The sequence below is a fragment of the Cotesia typhae genome, unplaced genomic scaffold (genome assembly GCF_013202065.1).
Source record: "Cotesia typhae breed Kobodo isofemale line unplaced genomic scaffold, CoteBio_Ctyphae contig_127, whole genome shotgun sequence".
In the NCBI taxonomy this organism is placed as follows: domain Eukaryota; kingdom Metazoa; phylum Arthropoda; class Insecta; order Hymenoptera; family Braconidae; genus Cotesia; species Cotesia typhae.
The window spans coordinates 2,722-27,700 of NW_027423716.1; the positions used below are offsets into that span (position 1 = coordinate 2,722).

The 24,979-nt window shown below is 29.5% G+C and overlaps 2 protein-coding genes across 10 annotated transcripts; one reads left to right on the plus strand and one right to left on the minus strand.

Annotated features, from left to right (window-relative positions):
• The first annotated feature begins 2,080 nt into the window (after window positions 1-2,080).
• Window positions 2,081-12,739, plus strand: Fidipidine (coiled-coil domain-containing protein 93). Of its 8 annotated transcripts, none has more exons than XR_012480920.1 (13): window positions 2,085-2,792; window positions 2,870-2,983; window positions 3,043-3,137; window positions 3,203-3,314; window positions 3,373-3,855; window positions 3,918-4,129; window positions 4,187-4,503; window positions 6,055-6,175; window positions 6,250-6,331; window positions 7,272-7,484; window positions 9,542-9,728; window positions 9,792-9,869; window positions 9,938-12,739. XR_012480920.1 is itself a non-coding variant. In XM_074258429.1 (10 exons), the coding sequence occupies exons 1-10, from the start codon at window positions 2,742-2,744 to the stop codon at window positions 9,563-9,565; spliced, it is 1,611 nt and encodes a 536-aa protein (XP_074114530.1). In that variant the 5' UTR covers window positions 2,084-2,741; the 3' UTR covers window positions 9,566-12,739. The 8 variants fall into 8 exon arrangements, 2 of the variants coding, with proteins under 2 accessions (XP_074114530.1, XP_074114511.1); XR_012480921.1 differs by having other exon boundaries at window positions 9,792-9,840; XR_012480919.1 differs by having other exon boundaries at window positions 9,792-12,739.
• Window positions 12,740-16,988: 4,249 nt separating this feature from the next.
• On the minus strand, window positions 16,989-23,193 carry LOC141537475 (ATPase family AAA domain-containing protein 2-like). Of its 2 annotated transcripts, none has more exons than XM_074258480.1 (5): window positions 22,291-23,193; window positions 19,672-22,225; window positions 19,414-19,599; window positions 18,134-18,986; window positions 16,989-17,548 (listed from the first exon to the last, which is right to left on the minus strand). In XM_074258480.1, exons 1-5 carry the CDS (start codon window positions 22,514-22,516, stop codon window positions 17,471-17,473), a joined length of 3,897 nt encoding a protein of 1,298 aa, XP_074114581.1. In that variant the 5' UTR covers window positions 22,517-23,193; the 3' UTR covers window positions 16,989-17,470. The 2 variants fall into 2 exon arrangements, with proteins under 2 accessions (XP_074114581.1, XP_074114590.1); XM_074258489.1 differs by having other exon boundaries at window positions 16,991-17,548; window positions 22,782-23,190.
• Between the last annotated feature and the right edge of the window lie 1,786 nt (window positions 23,194-24,979).

Consider the following 24,979-nt stretch of genomic DNA (forward strand, 5'->3'; position numbering starts at 1 on the left):
CATTATAAGGAGTAATTTAAAAAATTTTTAAAGTTTTAAAATTTTGATTCTAATTCCGTATAGAACTAATTATATTTGTAATTAATTAATTAATTAATTTTAAATAATTAAATAGAAAGGTATAACACCAAATTAATAATGAATTTTTTTTTATTTTAAGATTTTTTAATTATTTTAATATAAAAACTAATCACTCAAAATTTATAAAATTTTATTTTTCAAATATACCATAGCTACTATTAACATTTTTATTTTTTTAATTAGTTCATAAAATAACTAATAATAAAATATTATTTTTTAATTTCATCCAAAAACACCTGATGATAAAAAAATATCAATCTAAAATTTTATCTTAATAATTAAACTGGAGGTCACTAGAATTCATTATTAAAATATAATAAAAATAAAAATAATTAATAAAAACTATTCTAAACAGGCCATTTACGACCAATGATTCGTCGAGGGCCTCCCAGGTATATTGTACGAGCAATTCTTCGTAATTTGGCTCATCGTCGAGCTCCAACGACCCAATCGGCAGCCCACAAGTCACGCAATGCCCAGGCTTAACCGTATCGCAGTGCTGGAGTTGCATAATTTCGACGCTAAAAATCCAGGTGCACCAGCTGGACCAACTAACAGACAACGACGTAAGCATTACTACGTACGTAAAAACCGAGGCAAAAAGCAAAGAGGAGCAGTGAAGGGTGTAAGTAACAATTCCAGGTTCACCAGTTAAGCCAGTGGTGTTATACTGACAGGGACTGAGCCTGCTGTGATTCCTGTCCACTCAGGCGATAACCTCCCTTATGATCATTACCTCCGAGATATCAATATTCAGCCTGGGTCAATTGTTAAGCGACTGTACCGCGGACTCGCTAAAGGCCAAGAGTCAGTCGACATTCCGGCAAAGGGACACTCCTCCGAGCAAGTTGATAGTTACGAGCACTTGAAATTGGAAGAAGCGCATTTATCAGCACCACTTGCAGTAAATTTAGTCTCTTCTCTGCTTAACGATCGCCCGCACTCCTCTCAGACTGTCAAGGGGAGTCTCTACAGCGGAAAAATCCATTATTATTATTACTGTTTTTATTATAAGTATATAATTTTTAATAAATACAATATATGAAGTTAGTTAAATAATTTCTCCGGAAGCGCTAATTTTGTAATATTATAAAAAATTTGTTTTTTCAGTGAAATATAAATTAGAATAAATTTCAACATACTGAAAAATATATTGATTGAAAATGTATAAAAATATTGAATAAAATTTTTTCAATAATAATTATTTATCATAACTGTCATGATAAAAATTGAGTTATATTTTATTGTAACAAATTAAGTCATGTAAAGTTTTAATTTCAGTGACCGTAGCACTCACTTTATAATATTTTATTTTATTGAACAAAAATATTATTTTTATAAAATTACATTTGTTATTTTTGTAAATTCTAAATGTAAATTTTTTTGTTACAATTTATTTGTTATAAAATTCTTAAAATTATCAAATATATATTAAAAAATTTTTCATACATTAGCCGAGTTTTAATAATTTTTTAAAAATTTTTATTAATTGAATTAAATCGAAAAATTTTTTTCAAAAGCTTGAAGAGCTCGAAAAACGTCATAAATGCAATTTTAAGTGCCTAGGTATGGAATTAGTGGGAAGTTGTAGAAATGGTCTTCATCAGGGTCAACTGTTTTCCTAATTTTTTTCTTTTTTATTAACATAAAAAATAGAAGGAAGCTCTATGATATTTTTTTTTAATTTTTTTTTTCTAATACTACATTTAAAAACCAAAAAAATTAGAAGTAATAAAGCTTTAATTTCGTTAATGTTTGACCAACCTAGATCATTTTTAAATAACTATTTAAAGCATTGTATCTGGATTTCTCCATTATTAAATTTTTCTAATAGTAGCTATGGTATATTTGAAAAATAAAATTTTATAAATTTTGAGTGATTAGTTTTTATATTAAAATAATTAAAAAATCTTAAAATGAAAAAAAATTCATTATTAATATGGTGTTATACCTTTCAATTTAATTATTTAAAATTAATTAATTAATTAATTATAAATATAATTAGTTCTATACGGAATTAGAATCAAAATTTTAAAACTTTAAAAATTTTTTAAATTACTCCTTATAATGTGCTGTCGTTTGATGTAAACAGTCTTAAAGTATTATGGAAAATATGAGCTGCAATAAAATAGCGCCACCTATCTGAATAAAAATTTTTTCACAGATGCATTTGGAATTTTACTCCATCGGGATTCTGGGTTAATGGGATTATATCCAATCAAAAATCTTGGCTATCGGAATCTTGGTAATTAAAAATCTTGGCTATCGGAATCTTGGTAATTAAAAATCTTGGCTATCGGAATCTTGGTAATTAAAAATCTTGGCTATCGGAATCTTGGTAATCGGAATCTGGGCTATAGGAATTCAAGTCATCGGAACCTATGTTATCGGTTATTTAAGTCATCACTTTCATGGCTATAGAGGTCTACCCAGCATAACAGGTTAATACTCTTGGGCAAAGAGACAATAGCGGGTAAATTTTCATGCAAAATAAATTAATATCCACCAGATAGAGACATAACACAGCATTATCACAGTACAGCACAGTAGGTATAGACATAGAATTTACTCCATGTTCAGTCCTGCTTCCTTATTAAAAGTTATCCGAAACTTCGATACCGTTTTTGTTTGAAATGTTTCAACGAGTATAATTATTGAAAATGCTTGATCAAATACAGGAAAGTCGTTTGCCATCATCGCATCCTGAGAAGGTGATTTTTATTTTATTATATATGTTAACTAAAAACTCATTGGACTAATTAAACCAACGTGATTTAAAATGTTCCAGCCTGATATCCGTAATGATAATGAACAAACTGTCAAATTCAACGAAATTGTTGATTTACTAGTTGCAGCTGGATATTTTAGAGCAAGAATTAAAGGATTATCAAATTTCGACAAAGTTTGTTAAGCCTAAAAATCTGTTTTTGTAAAATATTTTATTGATTTATTATTTTTCAGGTTATTGGCGGTATTACTTGGTGTATTGAATCATGTAATTTTGACGTAAATGTCAATTTTTTATTTCATGAAAATCTCTCAATAGGACAAAAAATGTAAGTTATTTTTGTATTTTTTGAAATCAAAATTGATCTGTTTTTGTTTTTTTTTCTCTTTTCAGTGCTTTAACGGAAAAAATTGTTAGTATGTTATTAAAAATGAGCTGTCCTTTTAGAATAGAACCTCATCAAGTTCAAGGATTAGATTATATACATATTTTTCCTATCATTCAGGTATACCTTCTTGCTATATTACCTATCTATTCTTGGTATTTATTGTGTTTCATTCTAGTGGCTTGTGAAAAAATCAATAGAGATAAGAAAAGAATCCGCTGGTTTTGTACGGCTCTTATCTCACCGTCAATTTTATAAAACCCGTAAAGTGTTAGATAAAAAATTTCATAGTTCATGTGATTCTAAAGAGTTCAATGACTTTAATATTAAAATTATCAAAAGTATTTATGAACCACGAAGACGATTAAAAAAAGATTTACCGTTACGGGCTCAAGTTCCGAAATTGAAAAGCACTATATTAGAATATGGAATTCTTTTATTTCCAAGTACGTCATATAAAAGTCTAAATCATCTTGAAGTAGATAATAATCAAATCAAAATTAAAACAATATCAACACCAAATGTTAAAGATGAATCTTCAAAATTATCGGAAACTATAGTCTGTATAGACAAAAATCAAATAGGTAGTATTGTAAGTTCTCAAATTAATCAAGAAATGGAAACTATTGGACGTAATTTTACACCATGTATCGATAGAAAGGTATTCTATAACTTAATACATTTCATTAATATAATAGTTGTAACTGACAGAGTTTGATATAGGACCCTGACAGCAATGCTAATTTATATGAAGCATTGATAAAAAAAAAAATGAGTTGGCTGAACCAAGTACAAAAAGTTAAGCACGATCAAAGTGAATTACTTCAAAAAATTTCCGGGATGATTAAAAGAATGGAAAAGATTTCTGAAAATCAATCTAAAATAGAAAATAATACTTTTCAACTAACAAACTTGAAAAATTTTGATAATAAAAGGTATTAATCGAAATAATTATTTTTACATAACTATTTTATGAAAACTCTTTATTACAGCGTAATAGAAAAACTTGAACAGTTGATTGCAGTTCACATGAGCTTAAAAGATCAAGAAACTAAATTTCGTGAACAATGTAAAAAAGATCTAACTTATCTGAAAACAATTTGTGATACAATTAAAAATTCTGCGTCAGTGACAAAACAAAGTCATTATAAAGAGTACGATGAATTTAAATTGTCAATTAACAAAATTAGATTAACTCTAGCAAAAAAAAATCGTGCTTGTGTATTACTAACTCGTCAACTGGATAACGTGCCTCGTAGATTTGAATTGACGCAGTATCAACGTCGGTTTATGGAACTATACAATCAAGGTAAGAAAGAAAGAAGTATTCATCGACTAAAAATTAATTCGGATCTCTACTTCTCAAAACTGAAGGTAAATCGATACTTCAATTTATTTTTCATCACAAAAGTTGAAAAAAAGTTCAATATTTAAGGGTATACTATCAGATATTTCAATTCATTATTTTATGTTTAGGCAGTTATATTTTTTAATGAGTTTAAAAATCTAAATATGATATCGATAAAAATATTTTTTCTTCATACCTCGGTCGAAAGTACGTACTTTCCTCTCTAATGGCAGGAAAGAAAGTTTAACATTAACTCCCTGTGAGAAGTACACGCGCGCCCTCTGTAACGGCGGGAGGAAAGAATTTCTCATGCATAATTACACTTGTAACCAGGGACTGTATTCCGTCACTATAGCAAATTCTTAACCGCTGTAATTTCTATTGCTACCTCTAACCTTAAAAATATTTATCAATGTTGTTTTGTCATCTGTTAAATAAGAAAAATTTTTGAAAATAATGTTCCTACCAGTAAACTATCATCAGAATACTCATTTAAAAATTTTAATTTGAATAATCAAGTTATGAATTATCAAAACTGTATACTCAGTGGAGATATCATTTTTAATTGCTCCAATATCAAGTTTGAAAACTGTGTATTTTATGGAAGAATTATTAATAATTGCGATCATTCAAGAGAAAATTGAAACGATTAAAAAAAGTGCAATAAGAGTTTTTCGCTTATAATATGTTTTGTTTGATAAATTTTATAATAACTAATATAGTTTGTTAAACTAATGAAAATAAATACATCTTTGAAAAAATGAAATTAATTTATTTTTAAAAAATATGACCAGACTTGACTCTTTGAATGTATTTGATGCCTGCCCCCACGACCAGCAGCACTCGCTTCGCTCGTGCCGCAAATGTCGGGGCAGGCATCAAGACATACTTATCTGCACTTGAAGTTAAAAAAAGTAAAATTGATAACGTACTTTCGACCGGCTATGAAGAAAAATCGTATACACTACACAGGCCAAAAGTTGAAATCTCGGTCCTGCGCGTCATGATGCCCGGGGCGAAGCCTCGGGCATCATGACGCGCAGGGCCGAAAATTCAACTTTCGGCCCTAGTAGTGTAATATACTATTAAGACTAACTATTAAACTTAACTATTAATACTATTAAACTAACAGCTTTAAAATGGCAGTAAGTTTTATTCATGATTTGTAAAGTACACCCTTCTCAAAGTTTCATTTTAGTTATTGATCTTATAACTACCCCGTATCATTTTTCATGCATGTTTATTACAAAAATATTCAGATTTATTTTTATTTTGTATACATAATATCACAAATAATTAATAGTATATTACACATCTAGGGCAGTAAAGTGAGAAATGTCTCAGATCACATGTAATTGGTGTCCGAGGCGAAGCCGAGGTCAATAAACATGTGATCTGTGGCTTTCTTATTTACTGACCATGGTGTGTATACCATTTTTTTCCTCGATAGAGGCGGAAATAGTTTTACATCAATTTCACAAATATTGAAGGTTAAACTTTACATTCTTTCAGTTTCAGCAAAACATAAGGAAACAAAACAGTATTATACGTTGTATAACACATTAGACGATAGTAAACTTTATTTAAATAAAGAATTGTCTCTGCTGAATTCGATTCAAGATAATTATTTAAGGTAAGAACTATATATTACATATTCAGTGTAGTCTGTAATCTTATTGATTCACTAAATGCGGCTTTTTCAACCAGGGCTATTTCATCAAGTGGAAGAGAACAGTTTTTAAAACAATTCGAAATAATTATTAAAGATGTACAGAAAAATAAAGAAAAGGTAATAAACATATATTATACATTAGGCACAAAAATTAAGAAAAATACAAAAAAAAAACCTAAATTAATAGATAATCTCTAAAGGACTGTAAATTTGACAAAAAGTTTAGAGAATCTAAGAGTGCCCGACTCATAACACTCATTTAATTTTTAAGAATAAAAAAGTGTAATCTTTTGCTGAACATTCAAGAATGTTTTTTCATTAAACTTATTTGACTAGCGATAATTCAGAATTTTGAAAAGATCAAAACGTAATATTTTCTATCCTAATGCTTTGAGATCCTTATAATTAATCATATTAATATTATATAATTAATCAAAGTTGATAGGATTTAGGATCTTAATGAAATGCTAAGAAACTTTATTATTTTGCGACGCTTCGTGCACTTTATTTGCACTTCCTCAGGCTATCATAATATACATTTCAGCATCGTCAATCTAATATTACATTTCTTGTCACAATTCATACTATGTCGATCACGATAATTGGTCACGTTTTAATTAATTGAAATGAGCACAAATTAGCTAACAACAGAAATAAATAATTCTGTTGACAACTCCAATAGTCAACTCAGTGACTAAGATGGCGAACATGAGACTACTGAAATTGTCAACAGAATTATTTATTTCTGTTGTTAGCTAATTTGTGCTCATTTCAATTAATTAAAGCGTGACCAATTATCGTGATCGATATAGTATGAATTGTGACAAGAAATGTAATGATTGACGATGCTGAGATGTATATTATGCTGGCCTGAAAAAGTGCAAATAAAGTGCACGAAACGTCGCAAAATAATAAAGTTTCTTAGCATTTTATTAAGATCCTACATCCTATCAACTTAGATTAGGAATATTTTCTTCTTTTTTTTTAATATTTTAATTAAATTATACATAAATTTATCTTGTGATATTTTGCTTAAAATAATATAATTTTAAAACAGGTAGAAAAAAAATGTGTCAAAGAGAAAAATAGACAGTATAATCTTAGTCAACAATTCGTAGTTTTGATGGAGCAACAACGAAAATATATAACGGCAGTCCAACAACTAACTTTTGAATGTCGCAGAAATGAATCTTTACTTGATCAACTTCGAATCATGTAAACTTTTAAAAAATAAAAAAATGATAGTTTGAAAAATTAATTTTACAATAAGGTATAAATAAATCGAAAATCTAGAAATCTATCTCAAGTATATCTTAGTTATATACAGTATTTTTCATTAAAATGTGAACGAAATATTTTTGATTTTCAAACGTCTCTAGAAGTCATTAATATTAATTACCTATGTCATTTATGTTTTATATTTTTCCATCGAGAATGTACCCTAGTCGAAAATAAATCTTGCTTTTAACTTAAAAATAAAACCGAATTCATGGCAGGTATAATTTGCTGAGCCAAAATCGAGGCGGTTAGAAGCTAAAAAAGTGAAACAATTTGAATTCAAATTAATTTCAGTAAAATCTCTACAAAACTCCGCACTCATATTTAAATTTTTTTACAAACCATTAACAAGAACAAGAAAGACAACACAAAACTTGATAGGTATTTCATTATTAATATTATTATTATTTTTATGAGTGCAGACGCCAACTTTGGCGCTATGACTACAGTGAAAAAATGAAAGTGTTAGTGGAGTTTAAAAATTATGAGTTGTTAATTTCTTTGAGCTCAAAAGTCTGACGGAAGTTTCATAGAACACTATTTTTTTAATTTTCAAACGGCAATTACTTTTGAATGAATCAACCGATTTTCACGCGGTCGGCAGCATTCGACGCAGTTTTTTTAATCTCATACAGAATCTTGAAGTTTGAATTAAACGAACTCGGAAGTTCGAAGTAAATCCGAAAAAACACTTTTCTGTTTTCTTTCGTTCACGATATCTTTCGAACGAAGCAACCGATTTTGACCAGCTTGGCAGCGATCGACGTTGTTTTTATTGTTAAAAGCTGATTAGTTTTTAGAGTCAATCGGTGAAGCCGTTTTAAAGTTATTCCAAAAAAACCACATTTAAAAAAATTTTTTTTTCGTAGTTAAAAATTTCTCAGAATCTACCGGTTCGAATCGGTCCTCATTGTATTCAAAATCTAAGTTTAGATAAGCCCTTTCAAATAGCTCCATCCGCGATAAAATCAGTCGAGCCGTTCAAAAATTCTGAGAGGTTAACATACATACATCCATATATACATACACACTAGGGTGTCCGTTATTTCTCAAGTTGATTTTTTTTCGCCGCCGCCTTCTGGATTTTTAGTTCTTGACCGAAAAAAAATAACTTACACAAATAAGCTGTTGATTACCAAATTAAACCGTTCCCAAATCAAGTTACATTTCTCATTTAAATAACATGAGAATTCGGAACTTTTTGCAATTAATTTTTTTCCTTTGAAAAAAATGCCACGACGACCATGATCGATGCATATTCTGATGGGAAATTAAATGCTTTACAAAAAAGTTCTCGTATAATTTTTCGATAAAATCAATCCTTTAAAAGTTATTTATGGTTTAAGTTGTGTTTATGGTCATTATCATAGTTTTTCAGTCTTGCTATGAAGTCTCATGTGTTATAGTCATTTATCTCATCTATAAATGTTCTAAAAATTTTTTTAAAAAGATTAACAGTTACAGTAACATTAACACTACGATTTATTGAATACATTCTTCATAATATTGCCCCTTATTTGCATTTTTTTCTGTCTCTATTCACATTTATTTGTTAAGCAATTTTTAGTCACATTATTAAAGTACCGATGAAATCAAATTTTATAAACCAGGTTTATTTCACCATGCACGATAGATGTCAAAAGAAATTTATTTGCTGAAAATATATATTTTTCGAGACATTTTCGAGTTAAAATCTTAACAACTTCGAGTTGAAATCTTAAAAACTTTCAACTTTGAGTTGAAATGCAACAAAATCTTTTGGATATCTGTTCATTCATACATGAATGAAAAATTTAACTTGACTCAAGATTAAGCATATTGAACCAAGAACACAATTTTGAAGAAAATAACACTCTTGAGTCAAGAAAAAAAATTCTTAAATCAAGAAAATTTTCTTAAACCAAGAATTATATCTTGACTAGAAAATTTTTCCGCTTGACTTAAGAAATTCTTTTTCTTCAAAATGGTATTCTTGGTTCAAAAGTTTTGCTCTTGAGTCAAGTTAAATTTTTTTATTAGTATTTATTTATGTGTCATTTTGGTTTGCAGCATCAGCTCCATACCAAGATTTAAATTATATCAAGACTGTGTATCAATACAAGACGACTGATAAGAAAATTTTTGAGGCAGTATTGCACAAAATCAAAAACTATCGGTGGTATTTAACTAATGAAAAAACTGCTTTGGTTTTTTTTGATTTAAATATATCACTTCACTAAAACTAAAAATGATTAAGGTAAATTATTTGCATCACTCGAGTGGTACGAAAAATTTCATACTAACTTTATCATCTCTCTAGACCTCTGCGTGTAAATTCTTCAATTTCGAAAATTAATTACTCAAAAACGGTGGGGAAAATTGATTTGAAGTTTTGGTGGTGAATTATTAATATATTTATCTTTCAAAAAAAAAAATTTCATAAGTTTCTTGAAATATGCCTTGCAGGATTCAACTACCTTGAAGCATTAAAATGTACTGAAAAGTTCGATTTTAATTCAAGAACTAAAAATCCAGGGGGCGGCAGCGAAAAAAAAATCAACTTAGGAAATAACGGACACTCTAATGGACAGGTCTGATCAGTTCTGAGCGCATTTAATGCTTCAGACATGAACAGGCATGAGCAGACATGAACAGGTATAATCAAACCTGAGCGTACTCAACGCTTCAGACATGAACAGACATGAGCAGACATGAGCAGGTATGAACAGGTCTGAGCGTATTTGACGCTTCAGACATGAACAGGTATGAGTAGGTCTAATCAGGACTAATTTCAGGCCTGATCATACATGAACAGGCATGGTTAGATCTGATAATTTTTTCCCGGGTCTTCAAGATGACTATAAATCATCTCACTGATGTTCCTTTTAAGGTAATTCGATTCCTTGTCCAGAATTTCCACGTTGTTGAAATTAAAATTTTGCCCCGTGTCACAGTGATGTTTAGCTAATGCAGGTCTTATGTGATTTCAAGACGTTAATTGGTTTACAATCATACTTATGTTGGTATATTTATTTATATAACAGTTGCCCGGGTAAAAAATTTTATATATAAATCATATATAATTATATATAATGACTGTCGGGGTTTCGTATAATTATATATAATGACTTTTGTGATTTCGTAGAGTTATATATAATTTTGAAAAGTTTTATTTTACATAATTTTACATAAAAATGTACAGCAATTTTATTTTAAATTAAAATAATTACATAATTACCAAACTCTGTTTGATTTATCTGGCCTTTTACATATATAGTCTCCCGGGTAAAAAAAATTATACATAATTCTATAGAACCATATATAATCTATATATGACTTCATATAATTTATATATACCTATATGTCATTACATACAATCGTGGTCATTAATTTAAGTATGTTTTTAAGTTTACTGGAAAATAGTCATTTTTAAACTCGAACGTTTATAAACTTGTAACAGGGTAAAATTACCCTAAATCGATAAGTCACCGGATATCGATAATTATTCGACATAGCACTGGCGCGTCTCGATCTTCGGGCCTAAGGGGAGAATAGGAGGGGGTAGTTTTGGATTAAAATAGGTGAGCCGTGCAGTGGAAAAGGGAGAAGTAGTGTGACCGCCAGACTGAGTGCCACGGAAATCGAGAAGGACCGATCCCCGGAGTAGTGACGAGACGAAGGAAGCCAACTACAACCAGGACTTCATCCTCAATAAGAGAGTTAGATCATCATTTTATTCGTCAAGGTATTAATTATTACTCTGTGGGAAAGAAGTGGACCGCGGTTTACCTAATACCCAGTTACTTCTCCTAATTATTTATCAATTGGATCGTTTAATCGACGATTATTTCAATAAATAAGAGTAGAACATTTGCTAGTTTTGGATTTGGTGATTTTCATGGGGGCTTATACCCGAGGATCACTCAATCGACCTTGCGGGAAAATTTTAACTACTAGAAATTTATCAATTAATTAGTTAACATCCGAAAATTTCGTTAATTTTATTGTTGTAATTTTTATAACAATTAACTTAGTAAAATTGATTAATTTTTGTTACTTGAAAATAATCGACAAACTTTTGTTCGTGGAATTTTGGTCGAGCGTCAATACATTTTTGTGTCGCAGTAAATTCCAATACCCAAGGTCAAGTAAAACTTAGCTAGCGAATGTTCTAGCAAATAAAATTTGAATATTTCGACTTGTGTCGATTATTTTTATAATTGATAAAACTAGTAGAAAATTGTTGATAATATTTTATTAAGAATTAATTATTGAAAATATTGTATATCATGAAATTATTTTGTCGTGAGGAAATTTAGTAATTTTGGGGATTAAGTCCGTGAATTAGTTAAATTAATTTTTATTCCAAATTGATAATTATCGGTGTGGGCATTAAGTCCAAGAAATTTGATTATTCTGAGTAGAAAAGGTCACAGGAAAATTTAGTTAGAATTAATTAATTAAACTTGTATTAATAATTTTAAACGTGATTGTAAAAGTTATATTGTGATTGATTTAATTATCAAAAGTTAATCCAAGGTATTAAGACCTTTTGTTTTAAATAGTTATTGTTATATTGTTAAGACCATGACTATAAGTTACTGAGGAATTTTAATCCATCTAATATTTTAATAGAATTAGAATTAGCAATCGAAATTTGAGAATTGTAATAGTTAGTTCAAGTTTATTTAGAAATTGATTGTTAATTGAAAATTATCGTTTTATTAAATTACTAATGATTGAATAATTTAATTGGAATATTTAATTAAAATTAATTACAGTCAATTTTGTTAAAATAAAATTTATAAAGTAAAAATCACATAGAGTCAAGTCAGTAGTGTTAGTGTGAGACAAGTGTGGGTTATGTGTGAGTTGTAGAGTATCTAGATCTACGTTTGGTCACTGGGCTGTTACTGCTGTAGCTGGAGCGGGTTATGAGTGTGCTGCAGAACATCTAGGTCTACGTTTGGTCACTAGGCTGTTGTTCTGTAGTAAAGTGTGTATAAGCTGCAGGAGTATCTAGGTCTACGTTTGGTCACTGGGCTGTTACTCCTGTGAGTCGAGTCAACGATCCCGGTATATGATTGGTCTCTGTGCGGGTGATTATAGATTTAGTAAACGGGTAGACGCCGAAAGGGGCTCGTCGAGAATAAGGATATTGTTAAGTGTGGATAGTGTGTGAGTGAATGAATTTTGTTAACTTGTTTTAAGTCAAAACACTGTTAAGTTTTCTTTTTATTGTTAATAAATATTGATCGATCTTGTTAATTAATTATTTATTATTCAGCAGCACCTTCCTCCACTCTCTCTATCCTAAGATAAGATTTCTCAGCTCTGGACCGGTTCCAGGAACCGTGATTAAAAATCCGGGTGGCGCCCTAATAATCATATTGTTTGTTAGTTTTGTTAGTTTATTTATAAAATTGATTAGGGGCCAACCTGAGCAGGTAAAACTGTTACAAACTATAAATTTGAAAATTAGTTGATAATGTCATTTATAAAATTAGTCGCAAATAAAAAATGATATTAATGAAATTAGCGAAATGGAAATTTCACCAAATCAAAATTCAGTCATTTATAAAATAGCTAAAAACAAAAATCTTCGGCTACGTGAATTTAGCAAATTTTTACTGCAGAAACTTATAAAATTAGCCGATTGTAAACTTTACGAATTGTAAAATTAGCCGTTTTTAAACTTCTTATAACTTTTAAATGAGTCAGTCGAATCTGCTCTAATTTTCACAGAAACAAAATTTAACCAATTAAATAATTGTCTTCGAATAAATTAATTTATTAATAGTCAATGAATCTTTCTATCAGTGTATATTGATAATTAATAATTTAAAAACAAAATAAAAAATTTTGTTTATTACCCATCGATCATGCATACGATTTGCATTACTTGTAGTTGTTAAAAACTCTATTATTCAAGTAAGCCTCATAGGTAAACGGGTAAAGTAATAGCCTCTCAAGCGTCAGGTCCCAGATTCGGTTCCCGCACGTGACGGTTTTTTTTTCTATGGAAATAATTCTATATAATTATATAGGGCCATTTTTCATGTATAATTATACATGGTATTATATATAATTATGTCTAATTATATATAACTTTTTTTACCCGGGTAGGCTACTTATGCTAGACCGAGCATCGGTACTCTATCATCGCCCTATGGCTGGTACACCATTGGTTACCGATCGATGCTCTTATTAACGACATACGATCATCAGTCTATCCTTGGCCGATGATGTGATGAATTTACTTCTTTCAGAACTTATGACAAATACATTCAGCAGAACTTATAAAAAATAAATGCAAAAATTGTATGTAAATTACAAAAATTTCATTTTTATTAACAAATATATTGATTGAATTACTTTTCAAGTTAAAAACTCATACCCATACACAGTAAAAATTTTTGCGTCATTGCGTCAAAAAATTTTGTGTTAAAAATTTTTATGTTCAATATTTAACACTTTTTTGTGTTGATTTAACATAATAATTTTTAAATTTACACATAAAAATGAAGTTTCAATATTTAGTAATTTCCAATTTTTAAAGATCATATTTTTAAATAATCTCTTTTTTAATATTACTTTATTTTAAATGCTCAAATTTTTCGTTTATGTTTTTTTTTATTCATCCAATTTATAATTATTCCTTTTTTTTATTCGGTTATATTCAGACTTTTAAATTTTTGTGAATTCTTTTTTTTTTTTTGATTTCTGATTTTAAGAATATATTTTTATTAAGAGATTTCCATTTTTTAAGTTGGCTGTTTTTTCTACTTACATGTTTTTCTACAAGCTTAATTTACTTTTGACATAATTTAAATTTTTATTTTTTTAATATTATCATTTTTTACGTTTAACTTATTTTACTAAAAGCTAAATTTAAAATTTTAGAAACCTCCAAATTTAGGGATTTCCATAAATCCCTAAACAGAGAAACTGACTCGAATTAATGAACGCGATTGTATAATACAATATTGAATATATATAGTAAATAAATAAATATAATAAATAATTAATAAAAAAAATTAAAATTCATTAAATAAATATATGGTTACATTCACCGCGCATGCGCTAGCGAAAAAGTGTCTGAGATTTACTTGGAACTAATCTCGGATTGACACCGTGCTAATGTGGATGTTTATGGGAACAATCTCGGATTTATGCCAAGAGTATCTGACAGTGTATAATCCAAGATGTATCTGGGATAAATCCAAGATTTATTCCAATATAATCTACATTGATCTCAGTACAATCTAGATTGTTCTCACTACCATCTGAAATTTTTTTTTTTTGGCTCAGATTTATCTGAGATAAATCTGGCATTTATGCTAGTACAATCTTGTTCTTTCCGTGTACTATTGAAGAAATTCTTATGAGTAAAGTATTTTGCAAGTTTTTTTTTTTTTTTTTTTTTTTTTTAAAGTCGCATAAACTACTAAGGTCATGAGTGACTTACTAGGGGGGAACTTTTGAGATTAGAACTCGTTTTTAATTTTTTTGGGCTCAGCAGAATAATACACTTAAATATTGAAAATATTCACTGGTGTACGCCGGACTCGAACCCGGTCCAATGCATTTTGGAAAGCACGGGCTAGATCCGATAGGCTACTGCGCGCCTTTTGCAAGTTTTTAAATGAAAATAAATTAACTTTATTTACTTAAATTAAAATAACTTGATAAATTATTAACTTTCAGTAAAAGCTGATGTTACGTTCTCGTAAATTTTAAATTTATTTAAAGTTTTATAAATCTATTTTAAAAATTTATTAAATAATTATTTAAATTATTTAATTATTATCCGAGGTATTTCGTAACGGAAATACCTCGAGATAACAGATTTCTAGAACGTCAACGCAGCCTAGTAGACTAAACAGTCTATGTTGTGGGTTTTGGACTGCGTTGATGTTCACATAGGGTAACCTGAGATGCGACGTCGCTAAAAATTCTTATAAAACTTATTGTAATTATTATAACAGATGCATTCTGTCTCCAGACTTCATCTGGAGCAGTCAGTCCGAGGACTTAGCAGAGGAGAAATCTCTGTTGGTCCGAGGCTGAACCTGCCAATTCCTTGATAATAAATTTTGTTAATTGTTAAACAATTATGGAAATTTATTAGAACCCCAACCCAGGGTTGAGAGCGCTTATCAGCGTTCCACCCTGGTTCTTTTACCTAGAGCGCTAGCCAGCGTTCGGGTATCCTATCCAAAAATATCCTAACTATTATCCCCAGGGTGAGAGCGCTTATTAGCTGTTCTCACCCTGGTGAAATCGCCCAGAACGCTAGCCAGCGTTCAGGCACTCTACCCATTACCTACCTGTAGGCAGGTAAAACAAAAGTAAAATATAAAATATATATTATAAATAAATTAAAAATGTGAATTATTAAAATATATATAAAAAGTACTTTGCGGAGGAATCAGTGGCATGACCCACCTGGAGTCTATCGACTTCCTAACGAGGTCAAAATCTGGACATTTAAATAAATTAATTAAATTTAAAAATTAATTACACCCAAAATTTGGGAACGTAACACTGAACTAATCCTGATTTTGACAAGCCACGGAAGGTTTTGTAAATATTATTAACATTTGATCTGAAATTTCTAATCTATCCGTATCACCCACTTAAAACAAAAAAATTAGCCAAATTCTCCTCAAATCATAGATAACCTCTTTTTCTAGAACATTCTAGACGCTTCAAAATGTAAACTTGTTCTAATTCACATGCACTTTTACTGTATTCAATAATATTATTCCTCTTTTTTTAAATATCACATGTAATGCCACCGTATATTTCCATCAATTATTATACATCAATTTATATCTTATAATACAATACCTATCAGCCGCCCGATTTGCCAGGCTTAAGTTGACATTTGTTCATGTTTTTTAGTACAATAATTGTTAGACTTTATATTTCAATCAACAGTATATGTTTAATCTAACAAAATATCGACGACTATTAGTAACTAAAACCTTCTCATAAGCTTCCTGTATTTTATGGTATCAGTTTGAAATTTATTGGTTTAGTAGTTATTTTAGTTAGTTAATTCTAAAAATCGGTGTCTTCTAGAGCTGTACAATTTAGCCGGGTAGAAAAGTTAGCTAAGTTAATTAGCTTATTGATCGGTTTAACTAATTTAATCGGTTAACTAAATTAACTGAGCTAATAAGTTAACGGCTAAACGGCTACTTTAGCTATTTTATGACCTTACTCACGGGCAAGTTCAAAAAATAATATTAATGTTTTTTTTTATTTTTAAAATAAAGTAATTTAGTTAACTGATTAAATTAGCTAGGCTGAATTGTTAGTTAACTAATTAACTTAGCTAATGTTTTGGCCGGCTTAACCGGATAAATTATGCAGCTCTAGTTTCTTAACTTATCTGTATAGATTAAAGCCAAATTAAGTTATTGTGTGTATATAAAGAATAAAATGTTTGAATTTTTTTTCAAGAAATAATGTAACTTATATTAATACTCTTAAAATTATTATTCTTTTATTATATACAATTATTATAATTTATAAATATTTTCTTTTACAATTCATATGGTTAATTAAAAAAAATAAAATTACCACACATTTTATATTCATCCAAATCAATTATTATATCTTTATCGTTCTCATTAACATGTTAGAAAAAAAAAGATAAATAACAAAGTATTTTGTTTTATAGAGTATTTTCAGAATTACAAAAATTACTTATACTAAGCATATTCCAGGATCGAGTTTTAAATGAAACTATTGAAAATTAATTGAAGCATAAAATCATAAACAAAAAAAAACAACAATATTGAAAAAAATCGTAGTTTTTCAAATGTTTTATAGAGGCAAATTAAAAAAAACAAATAATTAATATTCTAGCGTCGAATTTGTAATTGATAATAATATATAATAAAAGTTTTTAATTTATTAAAAATGAAACATCTCGCATTTCATTAATAAAATAAACAAATAAATACAGTATTTGGACAGTGGCACACTTTAAATATCAACATCCATTGTAAAGTCAGCTGTTTTATTTGAAATATTTTTGAACTGTTGTAAACTCCTGAGCAAATCCTGAAAAGTAATAAATCTGATTATATACCTCTGCTATACTAAAGTTAAGAGAAAAACTATTCATAATAGTAGTTTTTTTTAACTCTGACGATTCAATTGGAATAGCAAATAACAGCAAATATTAATATGTTGAATTTTTGACAATAATTCACGATTAAGTTATTTAATATACTAACCCTAGATATTGAAGCTTATTAAAAAATCTACAATTTTAAAGGACTTTTGAAAAAATTTTAACTCGGAAAAAAATGGAAATTAAGAAAAAAAAATTTTCTTACGTCCCACTTAAAAAAAAAAAAAAAAAAAAAAAAGTTATTTGTCTGATTTTCATAAGTTGGTAATTTTAGAACTTGTTAAATTCAAAAATAATTTGAAAAATTGAAAGTTTTGATTGACATTTAATCAATTTAATAAGGTCAACTTTGATTTAATTGAAACTCAATATTTTAGTGTTCAAAATCTATGATCAATAAATATTTGTGTTTTATTTTAGATTCTTCTGCTTAACAATCAGTTGAAAATAAAAACTAAGATTTTTGAAATTTTACTTAATAAAATAAAAAGCAGGTTTGAAAAATGACATACCTTTGGCAGTGATTTTCGATCATATGTGTGATCATACATACTAACACATCTACTAAATTGTACGTAAATGTTGCAAAGCTCTTCTATAGAAAGTTTACTCGTTACATCCACGGTATATTTCCACATACTTTCAAGTTTAGCTTTGTCAATCATTACGACATCTATTTCTTTTAGTTTGGTTTGTTCATGATCACAGTCGACCGTTAAACTAGCATTTGCTAATTTTTCATTTGAAGAAATTACGTTGGGCTCGCTATTTTCTATCGATACTTGTTCATTTACGGGGGATACTTCTACATCAACTGATGATCGTTCTATCGTAACTTCACAATTCGCATTATTTTTGATTTCTTTTATAATCTCATTTAATGAATCATTTTCAGATTCTGTGTTATCGTATAATGTCGTGTCGCCATTCAATACTCGATTGGCTACAAACTCTTGGAATTTTTCTAAATCGACGTTTCGAATTCCATTGTTAGATGATACTGAACAAGGCTTTTCATTTGACTCTGCAGGATTATCATCAAACATAATTTTTTTCTTTTTTGTAACTTTTTTAACGTACCCCCGCGCCCAAGCTGGAATTTTTCGTTTTCTAGAGCTTACTTTTCGACCATTAATCACCACGGATCCACTCGGGCTCAACATTTCTTTTTTAACATTTTTTTCATTTATAATAAAGCTTTCATTTTTTACCGACTCATCATCCGCGATTTTTGGTACCATTCGACTTTTTGATATTTCTCTACATTTATCTTCAAAGTCAGAATCTAATTCAGCTTTTATAAGAGCGTATGCATGATCTCGTAATGAACACGCTCGATGACGAATAAGTTTGTCAGCTGGATCTCTGTGAAAAATAAATGGAACGAAAAAACATTAAAATTTTATTTTATTTAAGTAAAGCATTTTTTTAAAATATGACGAGGCATAAAATTAAAAAAAAATTATGAATTCAAATTTGATTTATGCTTCGTTAAAATAGTTAATAATAAAAGTTGTTAGGAATCGGAATAACTAAAACGACTACCTCTTTAAAATTCCAAAAGAAGACTTATCAAGCAAGCTAAAGGGAAAACATACGAATTTATCAGTACAGTAAAATAATTTACTTTGAATATATATAAAACGATCACTATCACGACTTTCCCTTTTTTCTTTATAATATATATAATAATTGATCTTAAGTTATCTTTTATTTTGATTATTATTATTATTATTATTATTATTATTATTTTTCAATTTCTCAATTATTTAAATAAGATAAAATATTTTACCTATCAGGATTATATTCAAGCGCGTTTTTACAAATCAAATCAATATCATCAAGAAAATCACGGGCGCATAAATAACAATGCATATCGATTTTCGTCATCATAGTCTCTAAATCCATTGGTTGTTTTATGATAGCATTATAATCTGGTACCTCTTCTATATCCACTGGTTTGGTAAACATGAAAAATCTGTCAAAAAAATTAATACATTTACATCATGTTAAAAGTATATTACATGATCAAATAAAAACAAATACTGACTGTCTATTTCGTGCTAATTTAGCACAAATTTCTCTAAGAAAGATTCTTAATTCTCGTAAAGAAACTTCCTCTTTTTCATATAAGATTTTTTTCTCGCCTTCAGTCAACTTCTTTGGTTCGGGTTCAGGTGCTAGAGGCAATTCTTCAAGTTTTTGAACCTTATTATCAATTAAAATAGGTGGCTGAACACATTTTTCTGTAAATATTGGTTTAAAAAATTCCGATCTTTGTTCAACAGTAGGGTTTTTAATTGCATAAACTTCTCCGCGAGCTCGACTGAAAAGATTTTTTATTTGAGGAACTAAATCGGAATATGGAACATCACTTGTTGCAAGAATAAGAATCGGGAGACTTGGATCTAGAGTAGTAATACGACACATAAAAACTGCTTTGACAGTTTCTGGTAAAAGCTGCCACCATTGATCAATGGAATGGATATAAATTATTGAAGGTATTTTTCTAGAAGCTTCATTAAATACTTGAACACAAATTTCTTCTGGGGTTTTTGCACTTTCTGCAAATAAAGTACTAACATCTAAGGGCTGAACGAAAACGTGCTCCATACGATAAAGTAGAGCTTGAGTCAACTTAGAACTTTGACCATATGACATACTATCACAAGTGACCAACATTTTTGGATGATGTAAACCTTTAGCAAGTTTTATTTTGGCCAGAGTTGAGTTAATACCTTGTGGAAAAATTACTTTGACAACATTAATTAAATCTTCTAGAGCATTACCAAGAAGAGGAATAAGAAATGATTGAAGTTTTCTGCTAACACTCGGAGCAATTCTGTGTGTAGATGGCACTAAAATTGATGCCGCTTCAATAAAATCTTGCTGTTTAATTTCAACTCGCTGTGGATCTAAAAGTAGGCGATTACTAGACAAATAAATCTGAGGATAGGTTCTTCTTAGACCTTGTAACACTGCTTCTGTACAAAGAGCTCGTAAATCTGACCCGCAATAGCCTGTTGTCATTTCTGCCAATAATTTCAGTAGCCCATCGGAAGGTGGATTTTTCCATTGACCAACATGAATTTTTAAAATTTCTAACCTTTCTTTCATTGCAGGTAAAGGGAAAAACAATTCTCGATCAAATCTTCCAGGTCTTCGTAAAGCCGGATCGATTGCATCGATACGATTAGTCGCACCTATGACGACAACTTCACCTCGATCACTTAAACCATCCATAAGTGCAAGCAATGTCGACACAATACTTGCATGAATTTGGTCTTGTTTAGTGCTTCTGACAGGTGCAAGACCATCAATCTCATCAAAAAAAATGATAGATGGCTTCATCTGTTGAGCCTGTTCAAAGAGAAGGCGAAGCTGTCTTTCTGATTCACCAACCCATTTAGATAAACAATCTGCACCTTTTCGCATAAAAAACGTGACTTTTCTATTTCCTTGTTGACTGAATTCATTTGCTAGAGCTCGAGCAATGAGAGTTTTTCCAGTTCCCGGTGGACCGTAAAAAAGAACTCCTTTAGGCGGTGTGATATGAAATCTATCAAAGACATCTGAATACATCATAGGAAATACAACCATTTCTTTAAGACAATGAACGTGTGATTCTAAACCACCAACATCGCTAAACCGAATATTAGTATCTAAAGTGATAGGGCTTATATCTGCTTTTTTATCTGTAGGGCAACCTTGTGGTAAAGCATTTTGTCTGACTTTTTTACACTTTTTTTTATCATATCGTTGCGGTTCAGAATCACTAGAATCATTTGAACTAGAGCTTTTGCTTCTATGTTTACGTCGTCTCATCGAGTTACTAAGAACTGTTCTTAGTGCTCTAATAGAACGTCTAACGGGTTCTACATTTGCTTGAAATCTGTCTACGGTTGGTTTTTTTTTACGAAGACTGTACTTTCGAGGTCCAGGTGAATCAGATGATTCACTTAAATCGCTCTCTTCTGACAGTTTTTTATTACGCTCTAATTGTCTTTGGGATGCTCTTCTCGTTCTTTTAATTCGGGTATACATATCTTCAAAACCAATGTCATTTTCAGAGTTTCCATTTTCTACTTGCTTATCGCTTTCATGAGAACTATCTTCATTGATACTATTTGAGGACACTTTGTTTGTTTCATCTTTTTCCAACATACCACATAATCTAGTTATTGGACCTTCCCTCGATCTATTAGGACCATCGGATTTTTGAGGTTCTAATTCTTTTTCATTATCAACTGAAACAATTATTTTATTTCGGTTTCCGCTTTTATATTTCACATCCTTATCATTAGATTTTCGATCTGGCCGATCTTTAAGTTGACGAAGATCTATTTCATCAATATCTTGATCAGTATTTTTACGAATTTCTCTTTCTCGATCTCTATCGACTCTGTTTCGAAGTTCTCTATTAGTAAGATCTACTCTATTTCTAATGTGTCGTGTATTTTTTGTAGGGTGATGATTTTCTCTAGATTTTAAAGGCATACGTTCTCGAATATCTCGTGGCCTACTAGGTGATTCTTCTGCCATTTCTTTGTCTGATGAAGATACATTTTGCTGAAACATTGGGTATCCTTTTAAAGTTTGAGTCCCTGTAACATAAATAAAATAAGTTGAATAATTAGTACCTAAAATACCTTCAATCGAAAAATCTTACCTAGAATCCAACTAGTATTTAAATTGTCATAAGTTTGCATTCTATTTCGAGTACTTCTTCGGACACTTAAATTATTTCTGGTGATAAGAGAGTTATTACTCGAATGTGATCGCAATGTACGAGCATTTTTAGATCTTCGTACATTATTACGAAGACTAGAATTGTGGGAACTAAAAATATCTTCATCAGTATCTATGGAATCCATAGCTATATCGTCGTCTGACATTTTTGACGTAAATTAAATTTAGTAAGCTTCCGATAAATTTATTGTATAAATTTAAAATTAAATTAGATACACACGAAAATTACAATAATTATAGACAAAAAAATTATTGCATCAGCAGTAACTTTTATACAAATGTGATTTTTACACACATATGTGAATCAAATATCTTTCGAGTAATTAAGTCTTAATCATTCACGGTTTGATTTTTTACGTTTATAAATTACATCATTAATAACACAATATAATTCAATTCTTCTTGATTTACCTTCGTTATACCACTAAATTGCAAAATTAATTCGAAACATGAAGTTCGTGATAAAACCATCCCAAGTGTAAAATAAGATGGTACAAGCATAATACAAATATGCAAAGCTAAACTGATTTTAATTATTAATTTTTTTTATGAGGCACGGTATTGATTTCACTATCACAATTTTTTAATCAAGTTTGATGTGTAACATAATAATAAATGAATAATTATTAGTAACAACAATGCTTGCACTATGATAAGAAACGACTCTCACAAATAAACATTAAGGTGTTTATTGATGGCTCTTACGAACGAAATCAGCAAATGGTTTAGCTTTAATTAAAAAAAGACTTTCAAAATCAAGAAATCAAGTGTTGTCAGCTAGCGTTTAAGGTGCAGTCACATGGTTGCTTTTCAATCATTGAGTATAGTGTAATACTGCCGTCGATGCTTTTAGTCGCATACAGGTGACACTACCTGTCAATGAAGGGCTAATTTTAAATATGCAGTAATGTTCAATGATATTAACTGTAAAGAATCGACAATAATTTCAAATCTTTTTTTCTAATTAGACATCTAATCAATTTTTGCAGTTTAATTTAATACATAAATTAGTGTTCAGATAATATTTGAACGCAAAAAATTGTGAAAACAGATGATCTTAAAGGCCATTCCTACAATTTCCCACTAATTCCATACTTAAGCGTTTAAAATTGCATTTATTACGTTTTTGAGCTCTTCGAGCTCAAAAATATAACTATTATGTCTCTTGAGCTCTCCGAGCTAAAAAATCTGATAACAGTTGAATAAAACACTTTTTTTTGAATTTTCAAACCGCAATAACTTTTGAATGAATCAACAGATTTTTATCCGGTTGGCGGTATTCGACGCAGTTTTTTTAGCCTCATGAAGAATTTTCAAGTTTGAATTCAGATGTCTGTTAATTTCAGTATCATAAATAAAAGCATTAAAATACTTTTAAATTCAAGTTATAAAATTGGTATAATTCAAAAATATTCACGTTTTTCACGCTCCTGATTAAAAAAAAGTATTGAGACAAAGAAAAAAGTATTGAAAAGTATTGGTTTTCTAGTCAATCCAATACTTTCCAATACTTTTTTCTTTGTCTCAATACTTTTTTTACACGCTTTTTATTAGCTTCAACTGTATGTTTGTTTGTATGTTTGTATGTTTGTAACTGACTCCTTTGGGCGCGATTTTGACCCACTTTAAACGGCCAGATTTCGTTCAAACTTTGTAAATTTATCGAGGACCGATAACAATACACTAATTTGATAAAATTATTCCATTTTTCAATTTTCATAATAAGATTTTTGTTAATTTATATAATTTTTCTCTATAGTTGATAAGACAAGATTTTTAATTTCAATTTTTTTTATAATTTTCTCTATAGTCGACAAGGCAGGAATTTTAATTTCCAACCATTATCTTTAGTTGATTCATCTAACATTAACAAATTTTCGAACACCAAAGAGAATTTTTAATTCAACGAAACAAATAATAGTTTCAAAAAACTAAAAAACACGCTTTTTATAGAAAACCAAACTAAAAAATAGAAAACAAATTTAAATTAAGAATAGTGTTAAAAATTTCAATAAATATAAATTAATAATATTTATGATATGTATACTATTTTTCTGCTCGACGTAATGTGGCAACTTCACTAGCGCAGCGGCCAGGAAGTGACAATTTTCTGGCCGCTGCGCTATACGAAGTTGCCACATTCCGGCTACGTCGAGCAGAAAAATAGTATACACACCTTGGCCAGTAAACAGAAAAGCCTCAGACCACATGTTTGTCAACCTCGGCTTCGCCTCGGCCAATAATTACATGTGATCTGAGACTTTTCTTATTTTACTGGCCTAGGTATGTAATATACGATTTTTTCATAGCCTCAAGTACTCTTTTTAAATCAAATTTCGACTCGTTTCTATAACTAATTATAGTTTTAAAGATATTCAGCAAATAAAACTTACAAAATGTAAAAAGTATTGAAACCTTGAATTTTGCGTAACTTTTTGGAAAAAAAAAAAAAAAAAAAAACTTGAGAGGTGTCAAGGGACACCCGGATGGAACGAAGTTTACAATAGCTTACAATACCTTACTATAGCAAAAAGTGTCGTTACAACTTTTCGTGAGAATTTTTTCCGTCTAGCCCCCTTTCGTAACGCGCGATAAGGAACTTCATTCCA